Below are 17,242 nucleotides of genomic sequence, written 5' to 3' on the forward strand. Positions count from 1 at the left end.
TGCATAATCACTGCAGGTATCCTGAAAACCCAACTGGCTTTGGGGTCCTCAGGACAGGTTTGGGAAGCTCTGGTTTTAGACTGTCCTGCGATAGGAGATGAAATACCAGGGGTAGACTAAATTCTCATGATGTAACTCGAAGGTAAAGTTAGTCTTAGTCCAATGAGAATTTCTTATGTAGTGGAAGCTTTGACATTTTTCCATAGTATTATTACAGGGACATTGCATGTCAAGTAGACCCATTTAGAAAAAAGCAAGTTTGCTTACTGTAAAGGTGTTTTCCACAGATAGCAGGATGATTTAGCCATGCTGTCTGGGTAACATCATTTGGTCGTCATAGGGTGGAGCTTTCTCTCTAAGCTCGAAAAGTCTTTCATCTGTGGTTGTGCGGCTACTTCCCACACGTATAGACCATTCTCCTCAGCTGGTTAAATATATATGCAACGGTAATCTATGGCTGTTCAAGGAGGTTGGAGGGGATGCAAGGCTAAATCATCCTGCTATCTACGGAAAACATAGTTTATGGTAAGCAAACATGCTTTTTTTCCCCATCAATAAGCAGGCTGATTTAGCCATGCTGTCTGGGAGTCCCAAACTGAAGGTTGCTTGCTATAGTGTAACATTTGTGGATATTATAAGCAACCAAAGGTTTGTGGACAGCATTTATTTCCGTTGGACATGATTCAACACCGCTGATCCCACTGCACTGTCCATTGCTGATTGTTGGTCGAGACAGTAATGGGAAGTGAATGTGTGTACTAATGACCATGTCGTTGCTTTGCAGATTTCTTGAACTGGATTGTTATGTAGGTGAGCTAATGAAGTTGCTGTTGCTCTAACTTGATGTGCTTTAATTAGATCCTTGAGCAGTAGGGAATGAGAGTCATAGCAGAACTGGATGCATTGCGTTATCCAGTTCGACAGCATCCTTTTCTTTACTGCTTTCCCCAGGGCATTCAGGTTGAAAGAGACAGAGTGCGAGGTGTGTCTGAATGGTTGAGTTCTCCGTTTGTAATATGCCAGGACTTTCTTGCAGTCTTATGTAGCTCTTTCCCTTTTGTTTGTGTGAGGTTTAGGGAAAAAGGTTGGTAATGAAATTGTTTGGTTCAAGTGAAAAGGTGCTTTTTTTCTAAATTGGTCCACTTGACATGCAATGTCCCTGTGATAATACTATGATGGTTGTGTTTGTGGTAGGACTTGTCATGATGAAATTGAAGGTAAGGATAATTACCAAAGCCTGGACTTCACTTACTCTCCTGGCCGACATGATGTGTTTCAAAGACGAGGACTCCATGGGTTCAAAGGGGGCCCTCATTAGGCTATCTAGGACAACATTCATGTCCAATGGAACCAGAGGTTTCTGTATTGGGAAGTGAATATGCAGTAATCCTCTCAAACTTTGAAATTAATGGATGAGAAAAGATTGAGGAACCTTTATCTGTGAAGTGATGCACTGCTATAACGCTTAGGTGAACTCGGATTGAAGTCACTGTTAAACCCAAGGTAGAAAGAGAGTGTAGGTATGTCAGTAAAGCTTTTGAGCAAGTGAAGGGATCAATGCTCCGTTGGACACACCAATTAGAGTATTTATTTGAAGGAGTAATTCCTTCTTGTGGACAGTTTCCTGGCTGCTATTAACACATCCTTGATTTGTGGTGGTAGTTGGAGATTACCTAATACCACCCGTCAAATCTCTATGCTGTGAGTTAAAGAGAGGAGTGCATTGGGTGAATGAGCGTCCCCCCTCCTGGGTTAGAATTCTTGTACTGTTTCCTAAAAACAGTGGCGGTTGAGTCGAGAGTTGTATTAAATAGGCAAACCATGGTTGTCTCGGCCACTCCAGAGCTACAAGTATCATTTCTGCCCTGTCCAATATACATTGCTATATTATTCGTGATATGAGTGGAATTGGAGGATAGGCGCAGAATAGGCCTTCTGTCCAAGGGATTAGAAGCGCATCCTGGGATATTCTTCAATTGCTGGGAAGAATCAAACAATAGGCCTCCATCTTTGTATTGAGATCCTTTGCTAAAAGATCCACTTAAGGTGTTCCCCACAGATCGAATAGATTGTCTGCTATTCTTTGGTCCAGAGACCATTCATGCAGATGAAAAATATTCCTGAGTTTGTCTGCTTCAGTGTTTACCAACCCCGGTAGGTATGATGCTTGGAGAAATATTCCGTTTTGTTCTGACCATTCGCAGATCTGGACAGTTTCTTTGCAGACAGTCCTGGAACCTGACCCTCCTTTGTTTATGTAGAACATAGCTACTTGATTGTCTGTGCAGATCAGCACAGACATTCTCCGAATTGATGACTGGAATGTATGACGTGCATGTTTTATGGTTCTTAGTTCCAAGAGATTTATCTTCAGGTGGCTTTCTCCCGCATTGCTCACAGGCCACTTGTTCATGATCAAGACCGAGGCCCAAATGGCAGTATTTGTGCCCATTGGTCACCAACATGATTTTTCCACATTGACAGAATTTAAAACCAGATTTGAACATTTTAACTGATGATTTTTTTTATTTTTTACTGAGAATAAAAGTACAGAGAATGGCCCCACTTGTCCGTGCACAGTACAGAAAAAAATGAAACTGAGAAGAACGCTCGATAAGTGCGAGAAGTAGTGTGCAGCTGCAGACAAAAGACGAACTTAGAGAAAGCTCTGCCCCGTGATGACCAGATGACGTCGCCCAGACAGCATGGCTAAATAAGCCTGCTTATCAAAGGAAAATCATCCATGCTCGACCGCCTTCAAATTGAATACAATTTTGTGTGGATGTTTACTAGGGCCTCAAAAAAAATTTTTCGGCTAGATCTCTGTTGGTTCAAGGGCTAGAGGCAGCTGAATGAAGTAATTTTGGCAAGAGGGCCATCTTGAACAGGGCACTGCTACAAAATAGTGACAGGGGTAGGTCTTTCCATGCTGCCAACTGCTCCCGAATATTTTCTATTAGAGCTGAAATATTCATGTCATAAAATTGAGATAGATCTTGCGGTATCTGTAAGCCCCAATATTTAAAAGATCCTTTAGACCAAGATAGGGGAAAACACCTTGCCATGTCACTTGTAAGGATGATGATATAGGTAGGGCTTCAGATTTGGAAACATTTATTTTCCAGCCAGTGAATTGCCCATATTGCTTGATAATAATCATTAGTGCTGGTAATGCGATATGGGGATTTCTTAAAACAGCAGCTTGTCATCAGCAAATAGACAAATTTTATACTCTTTCGACCCCAGACGAAAGCCATGAATATCCAGAGTGGTCTTTACAGGATGTACAGCAAGGGGGATAATGGGCAACCTTGTTTTGTGCCACTTTCAAGGGTAAAAGGGTCAGATAGCTCTGTTTATGTTTATGAAAGCAGTTAGCATCATGTACAAGAGTTTAATCCATGCTATAAAGGGTTGCGGGAACCCATATTTTTCTAATAGCCAGCACATATAGTCCCATTGAACACTGTCAAACGCTTTTTCAGCATCTAAACTAGCAATGAGCTCATTGGGATTTTCTAAGTTTCCAGACCGGAGGACTTCTACTAAATTTGCCTGTTAGTATCTCCTTTCCTGTTCTTTACAAAGCTGGTCTGATCTGGAGCAATGAGGTCAGGAATAATTCCGCTCAGTCTATTGGCTAATACTGAGGCTAGTATTTTAACATCTACATTGATCAACGAAATAGGCCTATACGAGCCTGCCTGAGTTAAGTCTTTGCCTGGCATAGGAAAAATGACTATAAGGGCTTTATTCATATCTGAAGACCAACTGCCTTTCTGAACACGTCTGATATCAATTTTGATGGGGGGTTGCCACTTCTTTTAAGAGCTTATAAAATTCAGCTCCAAAGCCACCCAACTCCGGTGCTTTGCCAAAGATAACTGGCTAATTACATATGATATTTCCGATGTAGTGATGGGATTAGATAGTCTTTGGTGCCAAACTTCTGATATTTGAGGTAGTTGTAAGTTCTCAAAATAAATTTTTTGGGCTTTTTCGTCTTTTTTTTTTGGAGTATAGTTTTTGGTAAAACTTGAGCATTATTTCAGTGAATTTTGCTTGGGAGGTTTGAATATTTCAGTTAGAGTCTACCTTATTTGTAATGAAGTGCTTGGGTTTGATATTTTTAATCAATCTTGCTAGAAATTTGCCGGTTTTATTACCCTTGTCTAAAAGATTGGGTTTTAAATTGGAGAATATGTTGTACTTCTCTTTGATATAGTAAGTGATTAAGAGTTTTTGTAACCAAAAGCTATTTCATCTTGTAACAAGTTGGCCAAGTTAGAGATATGCCTTTTTTTTAAGGCTCTAAGTTGATTTTGTAACAAGAGTTAATCTCCGCGCTTATTTTTATAAGCTACATACGCTATTATCTGCCCCCGCAATACAGCTCCGCCCTAAGAATCAACTCTTGAGCCTCCAGGGCCAACACCCAACTCTCAGTTCATCTCTGCCGATTGATGAAGGCCACCATTGTCGCACTGTCTGACAGGACCCTCACCGCTCTGGTCTCCGATTGATAGACCAGGAAGCCTCTTCCGCAGACCAGCAACCTTTGCGTTGACTGCTGCTGACAAACCTCCCCCCAGCCAGACAGACTGGCATTGGTAGTAAGGATCACCCAATCCAGAATCTCCAGTTTCACACCATGAACCAGATTGTAACTCAGAAACCACCAACACAGGCTGTTCCCTGCCAACAACCTCGAGTGGAAAGGGAAGCTGAAACGCCTCCAAAAGCAGGTTCCACAGAGCCAAAAGTGCTCTATGCAGGGGGCCTCATATGAGCAAATCCCACAGAACTAACTCCAGGGTGGAAGTCATCGAGCCCAGAACCTGAAAATAATCCCAGACCTTGGGCATCGGCAACACCAACAAGCGACGAATCTGCCCCTGCAGTTTCTGAACACGTTCCTCTGTGAGAAACACCATGCTACTCCGTGTATCAAAATGAGCTCCAAGATACTCCAGGGACTGCGACGGAAGCAAGTGACTCTTTTCCAAATTCACTACCCAGCTAAGCGACTCGAAAATACTGATCACTTTCTGAACTGACTGACGACAAAGGTCCTTCAACTCTGTCCTGATAAGCCAGTCGTCTAGCTAGGTGTGCACCAGAACTCCTTCCTGATGCAAAGCCGCTGCCACCACCTTAACCTTGGTGAAGGTGCGTGGCGCCTTGGCCAACCCAAAAGGAAGGGTCTGAAACAGAATTGCTGACCCAGAACCATGAACTGCAGAAACCATTGATGGTCTGGGTATATGCAGATATGCTTCTGTCAAATCTAGAGAAGCCAGAAACTCACCTTTGTGAACTGCTGCTATAACTGACCTCAGGGTCTCCATTCGGAAATGCAGTACCTTGAGCGCTGCATTTTTTTGTATTTTTTTATTTTTTTTAATTCCCAGACTGCAGAACTGCAGGTTTTTGCAACATCTACCATCTGCTGGAGACAGAGAAATACTGAGGAACTGCAGGTGGCACACACGGTTATGTAGCAGAGACAGTAAAACTTTCTCTGTCTCCATCTGCTGGCAGGGATGCAAAATCCAGGTGTCTGGACTGATCTGGGTATGTACAAGGACAGTCACCCTGTTGCATTTTGGACCCAGCCTTGCTTTGATCAGAATTACAGTCTCAAAGACAAGCATCATTTACATGTGTGAATTCATTATGTTAAAAAGAGCCATCTTTGGCACCCAACTGTGAAATATGCAAATGAGCTAGAGATGTGAAATTTTACAAACCAGCTCAGTTTACTGTGCTTACCACACTTTTAGCTTTAGACACATTTGTTTGACTAATTTATGAAAGTCAAACTACAGTCAGCGCAAAACTTTGTATGCTGATTAATGACCTTGCATTGGTCAGTGGTGATTGAGCCATTGCCAGTTCAGCAAAACTGACAACCCCATTGCCTAGGGGCCACTCCAGACAGCCAGACAAGGTACCAAGCACAGGTTTGCAAGCTTTTATTTAAGCACAAAACGAGAAAAGGCAAGACACAACATATGAGAATTGCTTAAACTGCAGATTTCACAAACATTCTCTTAGTGATTTTTCCTGCCTTGCACATGCTTTTGAATGTCCCATCAACACATGACAAAGTGGCTTGTGAATAAATGTACTGCCTGCTTGATGAGGTTATGGGAGCTTCAAGGGTAGCAATAATGTGCTCTTCTGGAACCCAAAAGGTGTCTCTCCTCTGGGCAGGCAGTAAATGACCTGGCAGGACCTTGAGGGTGCAAGAAATTGACCAAGACATCACGTTCCTCAGTTGAGTCTTCGCATATATGGCCAATCCACCAGGAATTATCAGAGATGCAAGCTAAATACTGATCAGGTTGGAAGCTGGATTCTTGAAGGGCAGGAAAATATTGATGCAAATTTTAGTTGCATTAATGGGCTTGAATTGATGATTTTCCTTTGTGCCAGCAACTGTATGACCTTTGTTAAACCTCTCATCCCGAACAGGTCTGATTGCTTCAATGTCCTCCTTTGGGACAAAGAAAAAATTGATACCAGGGACACAAAAAGCATAATGGTGTCCCAGGCCAGAGCATGTTCCCAAAATCTTTGCCACAACACACTGCTAACATGACATTACCATAATTCCTTGTGAAGGTGATATTTATTGCTTGCAAGCCTGAACATGCAAAAATAACAGCATAATAAAAAGTCCATTTATAAAAGTATGTCGAAGCAAGATGTGTCATAAGCTTCAAGCATGGCAAGCCCAAGCTTCACCGCACTGTAAAATTTCATATCTCTAGCTCATTTGCGTGTTACCAAAGATGCCTCTTTTTAACAGAGCGAGCCCACGTATACTAATGATGCATATCTTTGGGGTCTTAATTCTGACCAAAGCAAGATCAGGTCCAAAATGAAACAGGGTGACTTTTGTAGAAAAAAAAAGATGCTCTTTCAAATGAAAAAAAAAAGAAAAGAATTAAGAACTACATAGTAGTCATATGTGCACCTGAAAATTGGCAAACATTTGCATTAAAAAGTGACATCATATCTAAGTAATTATATCTTTGCTTCCAGTTGCCTGTAAAGCCTCTTAGTGCAAATCTTATATGTATCTGCCATGGCTATTGGTCCAGTCAGGGCCTGAATTCAAGTATAGGTCAGGAGCAATGAGGAGTCAAAGCAGGCCTTATATTTCTTTTGGAACATTTCTCCACATACTTTGCTGGCCCATAAAAAGGGAGACAAGCTCACGATATGTTTAAAACTCTGCACTGGGGCTTACCACAAAATTTCAGGCCCCTGAGAGGTGCTGGGCTGCAGCAATGGGACAAAAATGGCCATTTTAGGTTGCGCAGAGCATGGTACTCAGAGGTGACCTCCATTCAACTGCCTCTAGCTCGCCAACCAATGAAGACCCAGGTGAAAACATTTTGTACAGTTTTTGTTTGAGACCCTAGAGAACATCCGTGCAAAATTTTGTTCAATTTGGAGGAGGCCGAGCGTGGACCCCTGGTCCACTTGATATGGAATGACCCCACAAGTAAGATGGCATCTCTCAGTGTGGCGATGATTGTCTCTCTGCTCCCAAATTTTTAAATCCAATGCAGTCTCAAACATGTAATCATGTTAATTTTGTATATTTGTAAATTATGTTATCCATTTGTCTTTCTTTCATTCCTCTTTAGTTCCAGTTTTTTGCTAGGCTCGCTGTTTTTGAGCCTCCCTCTACTTATTTACTGGTGTCCGCTTTCCCCTCCCCTGTTCTTTGTATTTTTCCACCTTTTTGTTAAAACGTAAACCAATGTGATGTGTATTTTAATGATGGTATAGAAAAGCCGTTAAATAAATAAATAAATTAATAAATATAGGAAGCTCAGCAGCCATACAACAAACTCACCTGGGTTCCATGAGCTTTATCCCTAACCCCCTCCCCACCATACGATGGAGCCTTTACCTTGTTCTTTCACAGAGGCTCTACTCCCTTTCTCTGAACGCTCCACGATCAGCTGACTTGTGAAAGTCATAAACTCTTGAATGCTGCAAAGACAAAAATCATTGTGTTCAATCCATACGCTTCCTCAGAAAGGCAGAGCTGTGCCCTCTTCTTCCACACGAGGCTCTGGTTGCTGTATCCCAAGTCTAGATTATGTCAAGACTGGATTACTGCATCACCCTCTATCTTGGTCTTCCAGCAAAGTCCATAGGGAGGGTAATTTTGTAACAGCCTGCATAAGGCTAAGGTCTGCAAATACTTTTTACCAGCAAAACTTTAGTCTGAATTTTGAAAGCAGACATGATAATGTATGCTTTAAAAATCTGTGGGCTATTTAATTTGTTTTTGGCATGGAGTATTTAAATATGTAGAACACAAAGTTGGACATAAGCTAAAATCTGCAGCAGAAATGGCTTGATTTGAAGAACTGTCCTCTATTCCTCCAGGTAATACATTAAAAACAAACTAACCCACTGGATATGGAAAGCCTTCCTATTGGTAAAAAGTTCAAGAGTGCAACACTGGAGATCAGTAAAGTCTCCTCCTGTAACTCAATGGAGAAATGATTTGCATAATCTTTTAATAATGGAAAAGTTCATTGGGATGGGGGGTTCTTTCAGAAGAGGACAATATTAGCTATAATGGGAACCATATTGGCTTACGCTACCCCCTGCAGATAGGAGTTTAGTTCTTAATGATTTCTGATTGAATGCTAATGTTCAAAAAGGTGGAAAATCAATATATGATTCTTTGTTGCATTTGTGATCTGGTTGACCATGCAGTGAAGGGGTGAGGAGGGAATTAAAAAAAAAAAAGTGCATGACTCTTGTTTGTACTTAATTTGTATGTTATAAGGAACAGTATGTGCTATGCAATGCTGTTTTCTGGATGACGTTAATGGAAACATTGGTTCTTACAAGCTAAATTTCTTTAATTAAACCCACTTGTCTGGTGGGACTCTTCTCCTCTACCAGCAATGAAGACAGAAGACAAGCTTTACTGTACTGTTGATACTTAAGACACTTTGCACTTGCAGTCTCTCAATATAATCTGTAACCAAGAACAAATATTAACCCCCTTATCTTTGGGCAGGGGAAACAGAAACTATTGATAAAACCTCAACTTGAAACCTCCTCCAAAGAGAGGAATGAGAACACACAAAAAAAAACAACACAAAAACACACACACACACACACAAAAGCAGTCTTCATAAAAGCAGGGTGGGACCCAAGGAAAGAAATTTAGCAGAGAAGAACCAAGTCCAGGTACCTAAGCTTTCCTAAACTGAGTAGAAACCTGAAAGACCCACTCAGCAAAAACCACAGCATCCAGCATCTGAACATCTAGCCTATAATGCTGGGTAAAAGTGTATAAAGAAGACCAAGTGGCCATCTTGCAAATCTCTTGTGGTGACACCAACTGACACTCTGCCCAAGACCCAGTTTGTGCCCTAGTGGAATGAGCTTGAAGACCTACTGGAAACTGTAAATCCTTGCTAATGTAAGCAGTTGCTATCACTTCCTTAATCCACCTAGCAACAGAAGCCTTCGGACATTTTTTGCCCCTTGATGCGACCACTGAATGACACAAAGATTAACTGATTTATAAAAGTCATTCAGTCACCTTTTACTCTCTCAGAAGGGCCCTTCACACATCTAAGACATGAAGTTCTCTGGAATATGCCAGAAAAGAAGAATCCAACTTCTGTAAAGGTTAGCGTAATTGACACAGCCTCGTATGCAAACCTACAAGGCCTACTCAGACAGCTGATGAATGCATCCTGCAGCAGGGCAGACTGGAGCTTCACCTATACTAGCTGCCTTCCATGCAGGTTGAACCCTTGGGTTCTGGCAGGTCTTAGGTGGGTGCCTAGGGTGGATGCAAGATCAAGAGTTCAATAGTACACTGAGGCCAGGACAGGCAACAGGCAGATGGAGATAGAGACAGGCCAAGGCTGGGGCAGGCTGAGAACAGATATGGTCAGGTCCAAACAAGAGGTCATGATCCGGAGCGTCAGGCCAAGGACTCACTGAAGACACTGGACGAGAGGAATAAGACAAAGCAGGACAAGGCAGGCTAGAGGAAGGAGGTAAGAGAAGGCAAGGAAGGCAGAATAGAGCAAGGCAGGAAGGCAAGGCTGGATGCGGCAACAATCAGGAATGCTGGATGACAGGAACCACGTACACTAGCAAGACACACTGCTATGGCAGGAGACCCATTGCTGAGGCTGCAAGTCAAACAAGGGCCACTGATCCCCTGCTTGCCCCTACTCTACTGTCCCAAAACAGTCATAACACTCCAGGGAGAAAATCGAAATCCAAGTCTGACTGCAGGTTCAAAAACTCTACCATCTGCTGGAGACAGAAAAGACTGAAGGTAGCACAGCACCTTAAGTACCAGCATTACAGAAGAACTTTTATTCTCTGCCTCCATCTGCCGGTAGGGGAGAAAAACCCACCTGCCTGGCTGGTCTGGGAGACAATAAGGAAGAGAGATCTGAACCAAAAATCTGCAGGTTCACTAATTATGAACATGTACCTTTGTGCATGTAAGTTAATGCAGATCACAGGACACCAAACTTTAAGCAAAGAAGCACATGTGGCATTTCAAATCACTAAGACGGGGTCCCCCCTCTTGCAGTCTGGCCAATGATTTGAAATGCTGGGGAAGTAGGGAAGGCAATGTTCCCAAAGAGGTATAGCAGATGGGGGGTCATTAAATATTTCTAGGATGTAGGGAACCCTGCCACATTCCCAGAAAAACTGTACCACCTTCTTATCATCTATAACTGCCCCCCTGGGGGGCAGGGAGGAGGGTGAATGGCAGGGGGGTGTATTTGTGTTGCACTCTTTCCCGCTCACACCCCCTTATACTCTTCCTTCCTTTCCCTCTCTCTCACTCACTATTCTGCTTGTGGGGGCGGGGAATCTTTCTGGCACCGAAGCGTTTACTGCCGCTACACCCAGGCAAAACACAACAAAAACAAATACCCTTGCTCTGTAGGCCAATTGGACCAGAGTCAGGAAAAGTTTGGTGGGCCAGAAAATGGTGTTAAGCAGACCAGATATGGCCCATAGTTTGAGGACCCCGGGGTATTTTCACATGCATACTTTCAAAAATCAAACGTGGATGCATAGAATGCTCTCCCAGAAGAGGTAATGGAGTTCAAAAGGACATGGGGATAAGCATAAAGGATTAAATGATGGCCATGAAGAAAAGTGTAACCCATGCAGAGAAACAATTACCCTAAAAACAAATAGGGCTTGCTGGGCAGACTGGATAGATCACTTGGGTCGTCTTCAGCCGACATTTACTATGTTAATTTACACCCATAAAACAGCTTTATGTGCATAAAGTGCTTTGAAAATCACCATCTTCATCTCTGCTAGAATACCACCACTCATGTAATTATAGGTCTGGCACCAGAGACTCCAGAACTCTAAAGGAATTGCCAGTCTCCAGGCCAGCTTTGGAAATCTCCGGGTCCAGCAAGAGGAAATCTCCTGGTCCCAGGCAGGCAAATCAAAAATGGAGCTTGGACTACTGCGCGGACAGAAAGAAACAGGAACAATCCCGTTCGCCTGCACAATCAGAAGAAAAGCAGCAGTAGCGGCAGCAGCAGCATGGGTGAGAAGGAGGTGACCCGGTAGCATCAGTCGTGTGGGCGGGAAGGAACAGCCCTGATAGCATCAGCTGCATGGCTAAAAATAAGAGGAAGAGTATAGATTGCTGCAGTGGAAACTGCTGCTGAACAGGAGGCAGGGTGGAGCAGGGCAAGAGAGAGAGAATCCACACCAGACTGTGAGAGAGCGTGTGAATGTGGCCATGTAAGTGTGTGAGTGGGAGAAGGAGCATGTCTATCTGTGACGGTGAACATAAGAATGTGTGTATATAAGAACGTTTGTGCCCCACCCCACCCCACTAATCAATGCAATCTCAGAGTGACTCCACATCAAAATTTCCCAGGCATGCTTATTTCTGTTCACATTCATTCTGCTCCTCCTGACCTTCACCTGCTCCTGGTTTCTGCAAGAACTCAGTTAAAACCTTTGGATCCGATTTTTAGACCACTGCATCATTCTGGCCATTCTTATCTAGCAAAACATCTGCATTGCTCTGATCTGTTCAGGATGTTCTTCTCCAGTTTCCCTGACCCAAAGAATGTAAATTGGAGAGAACAAAGAAGAGAGAGTGTTCTCAACTGCATATCCTAAATTGTGGAATTCTATGTCTAGGGACCACTGTCTATTTAACCAATATCTGCCTGTCCAAATGGCCATTCACAGCCAGCTCATTCACTCTGCATCTCTGTAAAAAGTCAGTTGATTATCTGGTTAAGCTTACTGCCAGCTATTTTAGGATATTTTTTTTTATTGATCTTGCCATTATTTATACTGTATTTTATAATTTGGCTTAGTGTTTGTGCCAGATTTCATCTCTTTGTTAGAATCCATAAGCCATATTGTTTGGAATTTGTCAGAATACAACTGCAACAACAAGTATTAAATCAAGGTTGTTATGCATTGTATATGAACATGACTATGTATGCACCGGTTGTAGTCTGAATTGAACGTATCTAATGGAATTGTGGAATGAATGAAAAATAAATGAATAAATGAGATTTGTATTAGAGGTATTTTACTTTACTTTTATTTTGTATACTGCTTTTTTGACAAATAGTGGATAATGAAATAATTAAATGAAATCCTAGTGTACAAGCATCAAGCCAGTCAATTCATTAAACTGATTGAGAATCCTCTATTCATGTAATGTGTTCCCTCAAGTAGGGAGGGACAGTAATAGACATTATACAATTGCAGAAAAAGCATTATTTCTTCAAAGTATGCTTTTGAAGGCATTATAAGTACTCTGTGCGGAGGTACAGCAGAAACCTAAAGGAAAATTTGGTTCTTACCTTTTAATTTTCGTTCCTGTAGTTCCACGGATCAGTCCAGATTCCAGGGTTTATTCATCCGTGCCAGCAGATGGAGACAGAGAAAGTAAAACTGACACTGCTTTATATACAAGTTCCTACAGTTCCTCAGTAGTGATCTGTACCCACGCTAAATGCAAAAAACATTTCAATATAAACTGATAAAACTTCTGATATCTGTAATATACAACAGCTGAGTGGATGACTCTCCACCCTCAATGATTGCGCAGGTTCTAGGCTGATCCATGGTACTACAGGAACGGAAATTATCACATAAGAACTAAATTTTCCTTTCCCTCTATGTGCCCGGATCAGTCCAGACTCCTGGGATGTACCAAAACTTCCTAAACAGGGTGGGATCTGGAGAGCCCCACTCATAAAATGCCCTCGCCAAAAGACTGAGACTTCCAATCCCCCACATCCAGCCGATAATGCCTCGCAAAGGTATGCAGAGACTTCCAAGTCACTGCTCTATAAATTTCCTGTGGCAACACCAACTGAGCTTCTGCCCAAGAGGCTGCCTGAGATCGAGTGGAATGGGCCTTCAAGCCTTCCAGAACTGGCTTACCCTTAAGAATGTAAGCAGATCAAATAATCTCCTTAAGCCATCTCACAATGGTAGTCTTGGAAGCTTGAGAACCCTTTTTCGGACCACTCCACAAAACGAAAAGATGATCAGATCTTCTAAAATCATTTGTGACCTAGATAGTGGAGCAATGCTCTACGGACGTCCAGCAGCTGAAGCTCTCGAGCATTAAGACTCAAACTCCCAAATCCGGAAAAGCCAGCAACTTCTCAGACTGATTACCATGGAAGGCAGATACCATTTTCGGGAGAAAGGATGGCACTGTCCGCAAAGACACACCTACGTCCAATATGTGAAGGAATATAACTTGACACGATAGAGCTTGCAATTCCGAAACTTTCCTTACAGAGCAAATGGCTACCAAGAGAAAAACTTTTAGAGTCAAATCTTTAAGGGTCGCCCTGCAGATAGATTCGAACGGGGCCTCACACAAACCCCAAAGGACCAGATTGAGGTTCCAAGCATGACAAAATCTCCTCACAGGAGAGTGCAAATTTTTGACTCCTCGAATAAATCTGATCACATCAGGATGAGAAGACAAGAGGTAACCATACACCTTTCCTCTCAAACAAGCCAAAGCCGCCATTTAGACCCTAAGAGTTGAAAGCAAGGCCCTTGACTAAGCCCTCCTGAAGGAAAGACAAGGCGTGGGACAGTGAAGCCTGTAATGCCTGCACTCCCTTAGCCACACACAAGGACTTAAAGACTTTCCAGATGCGGACGTAAGATAAAGAGGTGGACTTCCGTCTTGATTGGAGAAGGGTAGTAATTACCATTTCTGGTTACCCCCTCGTCCTCAAATGCCTCCTCTCAAAAGCCAAGCAGCTAGACAAAAGCGATCTGCCTGTCGGAAAATATGGGGCCCTGCCGTAGAAGGGCGAGGGAGGTGACTGAGCCGCAATGGACCCTCTACCGCAAGGTTTACCAGATCAGCGAACCACTGGCGGTGCGGCCATGCCGGGGCCACCAGCACTACCTCCCCCAGATGTCTCTCTATCCATTGTAAGACCTCTCTCACCAGTGGACTTGGGGGGAAAACATAGGAGAAATCCCCTCTGTTTCGTACTCTCTTCGTCTGCTGAAAAACAGAGGAGCATGCGCATTGTGGCGCGTCGCCATCATATCGAAATAAGGGCAGCCCCATTTCTTGCAAATGAGCCGCATCGCCCTGTCCAACAGCTCCCATTCTTCCAGATCAAGGAGCGTGTGACTGAGAAAATCCGCTTGGACATTTTAGATTCCTGTGATTTGCGATGCTGCTATTTGAACCAGGTGCTGTTCCACCCAAAAGATCAGCTCCTGAACGGCTCTTGGTATCCCCCGTCTGTTGATGTAGGCTACGGCTGCCGCATTATTTGAAAGAACTCGCACATAACGCCCTTGAACCGAAGGCCAAAAAGCAAGTAACACTAACCACACTGCCCTGGCTTCCAAGCGATTGATAGACCAAGAAGACTCCTCCGTCGACCAGGTGCCCTGGGCCGCTTGTCTCTGGATGGGTGGCAGTATGTCAGAGACTGGCATCTGTAGTCAGGATCACCAATCCAGAACTTCCAATGCGACCCCTCGGATGAGGTTGGGTGTCTGCAGCCACCAAGACAGACTGTCCCTGGTCGAAAGAGAGAGAAGGACAGGCTGGTGAAACTCCTCCGACAACGGACTCCACTGAGCCAGTAGAGCTCTCTAAAGCGGATGCATATGAGCAAAGGCCCACAGCACCAGATCTAGCGCCTTTGCATTTGTCCGAGTTGCCATCAGGTCAAGGTGTGGAACCCCCCAACGATGAGTGATCAGCCGGAAAGCTGCGTCAGACAATTCCCACTCGCCGGGATCTAGATGCTGGCGGCTGAGAAAGTCTGCCTGCACATTGTCCAACCTGGCTATGTGCGAGGCCGCCAACCGCACCAGATGTCGCTATGCCCACGTCATGAGCCTTTCGGCCTCCCAGGCCACAGACCGGCTCCTGGTTCCCCCTTGGCGATTGATGTAGGCTACCATCGTCACATTGTCTGACAAGATTTGCACTGCACACTGAGCTACCAGAGGGAGAAAAACACGTAACACCAGGCATTGATTGATTGACCATGTCGCCTGATAACTTGTCCAACGACCCTGAGCGGATTGTGACTGGCAAACTGCTCCCCAACCAGTGAGGCTGGCATCCGTCGTGACTATTACCCACTGCGGCTCCTCCAGGTCCATCCCCTGTAACAAGTGGGCCAGAATCAACCACCTAGCAAGACTGGACCTGGCTGGTTCCATCAGTGGCAAAGGCAGGTGAAACTTCTCCTATTTCGGATCCTACTGAGAAAGCAATGCGCGTTGTAATGGTCTCATATGCGCCCACGCCCAGGAAACCACTTCCAGAGTAGACGCCATGGAACCAAGTACCTGCAAATAATCCTATACTATGAGCAGGGGTAAGGACATGAGCCGACGGATCTGCGCCACTAACTTGAGCCTCCTCTCCTGAGTGAGGAAGACCTTGCCTACTGAGGTGTCGAAGCGTGCTCCCAGGAAGTTGAGAACCTGAGATGGTACCAACTTGCTCTTGGCAAAGTTGACCACCCAACCAAGAGACTGGAGCTGGAGTAGAACCCTGCTCACTGCTTTCCAACAGAGGCTCTCCAATTTGGCCCGGATGAGCCAATCGTCCAGGTATGGGTGAACCAAGATCCCCTCCCGCCGGAGGGCCGCTGCTACGACTACCATTGCCTTGGTGAAGACCTGAGGCGCTGTCGCTAAGCCGAACGGAAGAGCTTGGAACTGATAATGCTTCCCCAGGACCATGAACCAGAGAAACCGCTGATGGCGCTCGCATATCCCGATGTGAAGATACGCCTCGGTCAGATCCAAAGAGGCCAAATATTCTCCTGAGTGGATGGCCGCAATGACCGACCATAGAGTCTCCATGCGAAATCGGGGAACCCGAAGTGCTCAGTTGACTGCCTTGAGATCAAATATTGGCCGGAAGGACCCCTCCTTCTTCGGGACTACGAAATAGATGGAGTACCTGCCGGCCCTGCGCTCTTCTGGAGGGACCGGAACAATAGCCCCCAGGGATTTCAAGCGACTCAGGGTTTGCCCGACTACCTCTTGCTTGGTCAGAGCGCCGGTGGGAGAAATCAGAAAAAGATCCCTTAACGGGAGGGCAAAATCCAACTCGTAACCGCGGGCGATGATATTGAGGACCCACTGGTCCTTGAGAAACAGGGAGACGCGACCTCCCACCACTGGAACCGGAGAGAGGGTCGGAACACCTTCATTGGGACTGCTTACCTCCAGTGGCCCCTTGAGATCCTCCCTCCCGAAATGGCCTCTGACCACGAAAGGAAGTAGGCCAAGACTGAGCTCTCTGAGTCTGTTGTCGGGCGGGAAAAGCGGGCAGCCACGACTGCCGAAATCTACGCTGTCCTCTGAAACGGTAACGCGCTGCCCCAAAGGGCCTGGAAGACTTAGGCTTGTCTTCTGGCAATTTATACACCTTATTCTCCCCAAGAGACTTAATAAGGGCGTCAAGATCCTCCCCAAACAACAATTTTCCCTTAAAAGGAAGATTAACCAACTGAGTTTTGGAAGAAACGTCCGCGGACCAGTTCCGGAGCCAGAGAAGCCGTCTAGCCGAAACTGCAGTGGCCATGTTGCGTGAAGATGCCCGCAACAGATCATGTAATGCATCCGCTGTGTAAGCTACCGCGGACTCCATCCTATTCGCCTGATCTGCTTCCTCTGGTGGCAACACCTGTGATGTGAG

The 17,242-nt window shown here is 44.6% G+C and overlaps 1 protein-coding gene across 2 annotated transcripts in view; it reads right to left on the minus strand.

Annotated features, from left to right (window-relative positions):
- Nucleotides 1–17,242, minus strand: part of YKT6 (YKT6 v-SNARE homolog) — a 41,484-nt gene that overhangs the window by 17,417 nt on the left and 6,825 nt on the right. For both annotated transcript variants that reach the window (XM_029604197.1, XM_029604199.1), the window contains exon 3: nucleotides 7,931–8,013. In XM_029604197.1, the coding sequence (XP_029460057.1) occupies nucleotides 7,931–8,013 (83 nt within the window). The remainder of the gene's footprint in view (nucleotides 1–7,930; nucleotides 8,014–17,242) is intronic.

Source organism: Rhinatrema bivittatum, chromosome 5 (assembly GCF_901001135.1).
Source record: "Rhinatrema bivittatum chromosome 5, aRhiBiv1.1, whole genome shotgun sequence".
Lineage (NCBI taxonomy): Eukaryota > Metazoa > Chordata > Amphibia > Gymnophiona > Rhinatrematidae > Rhinatrema > Rhinatrema bivittatum.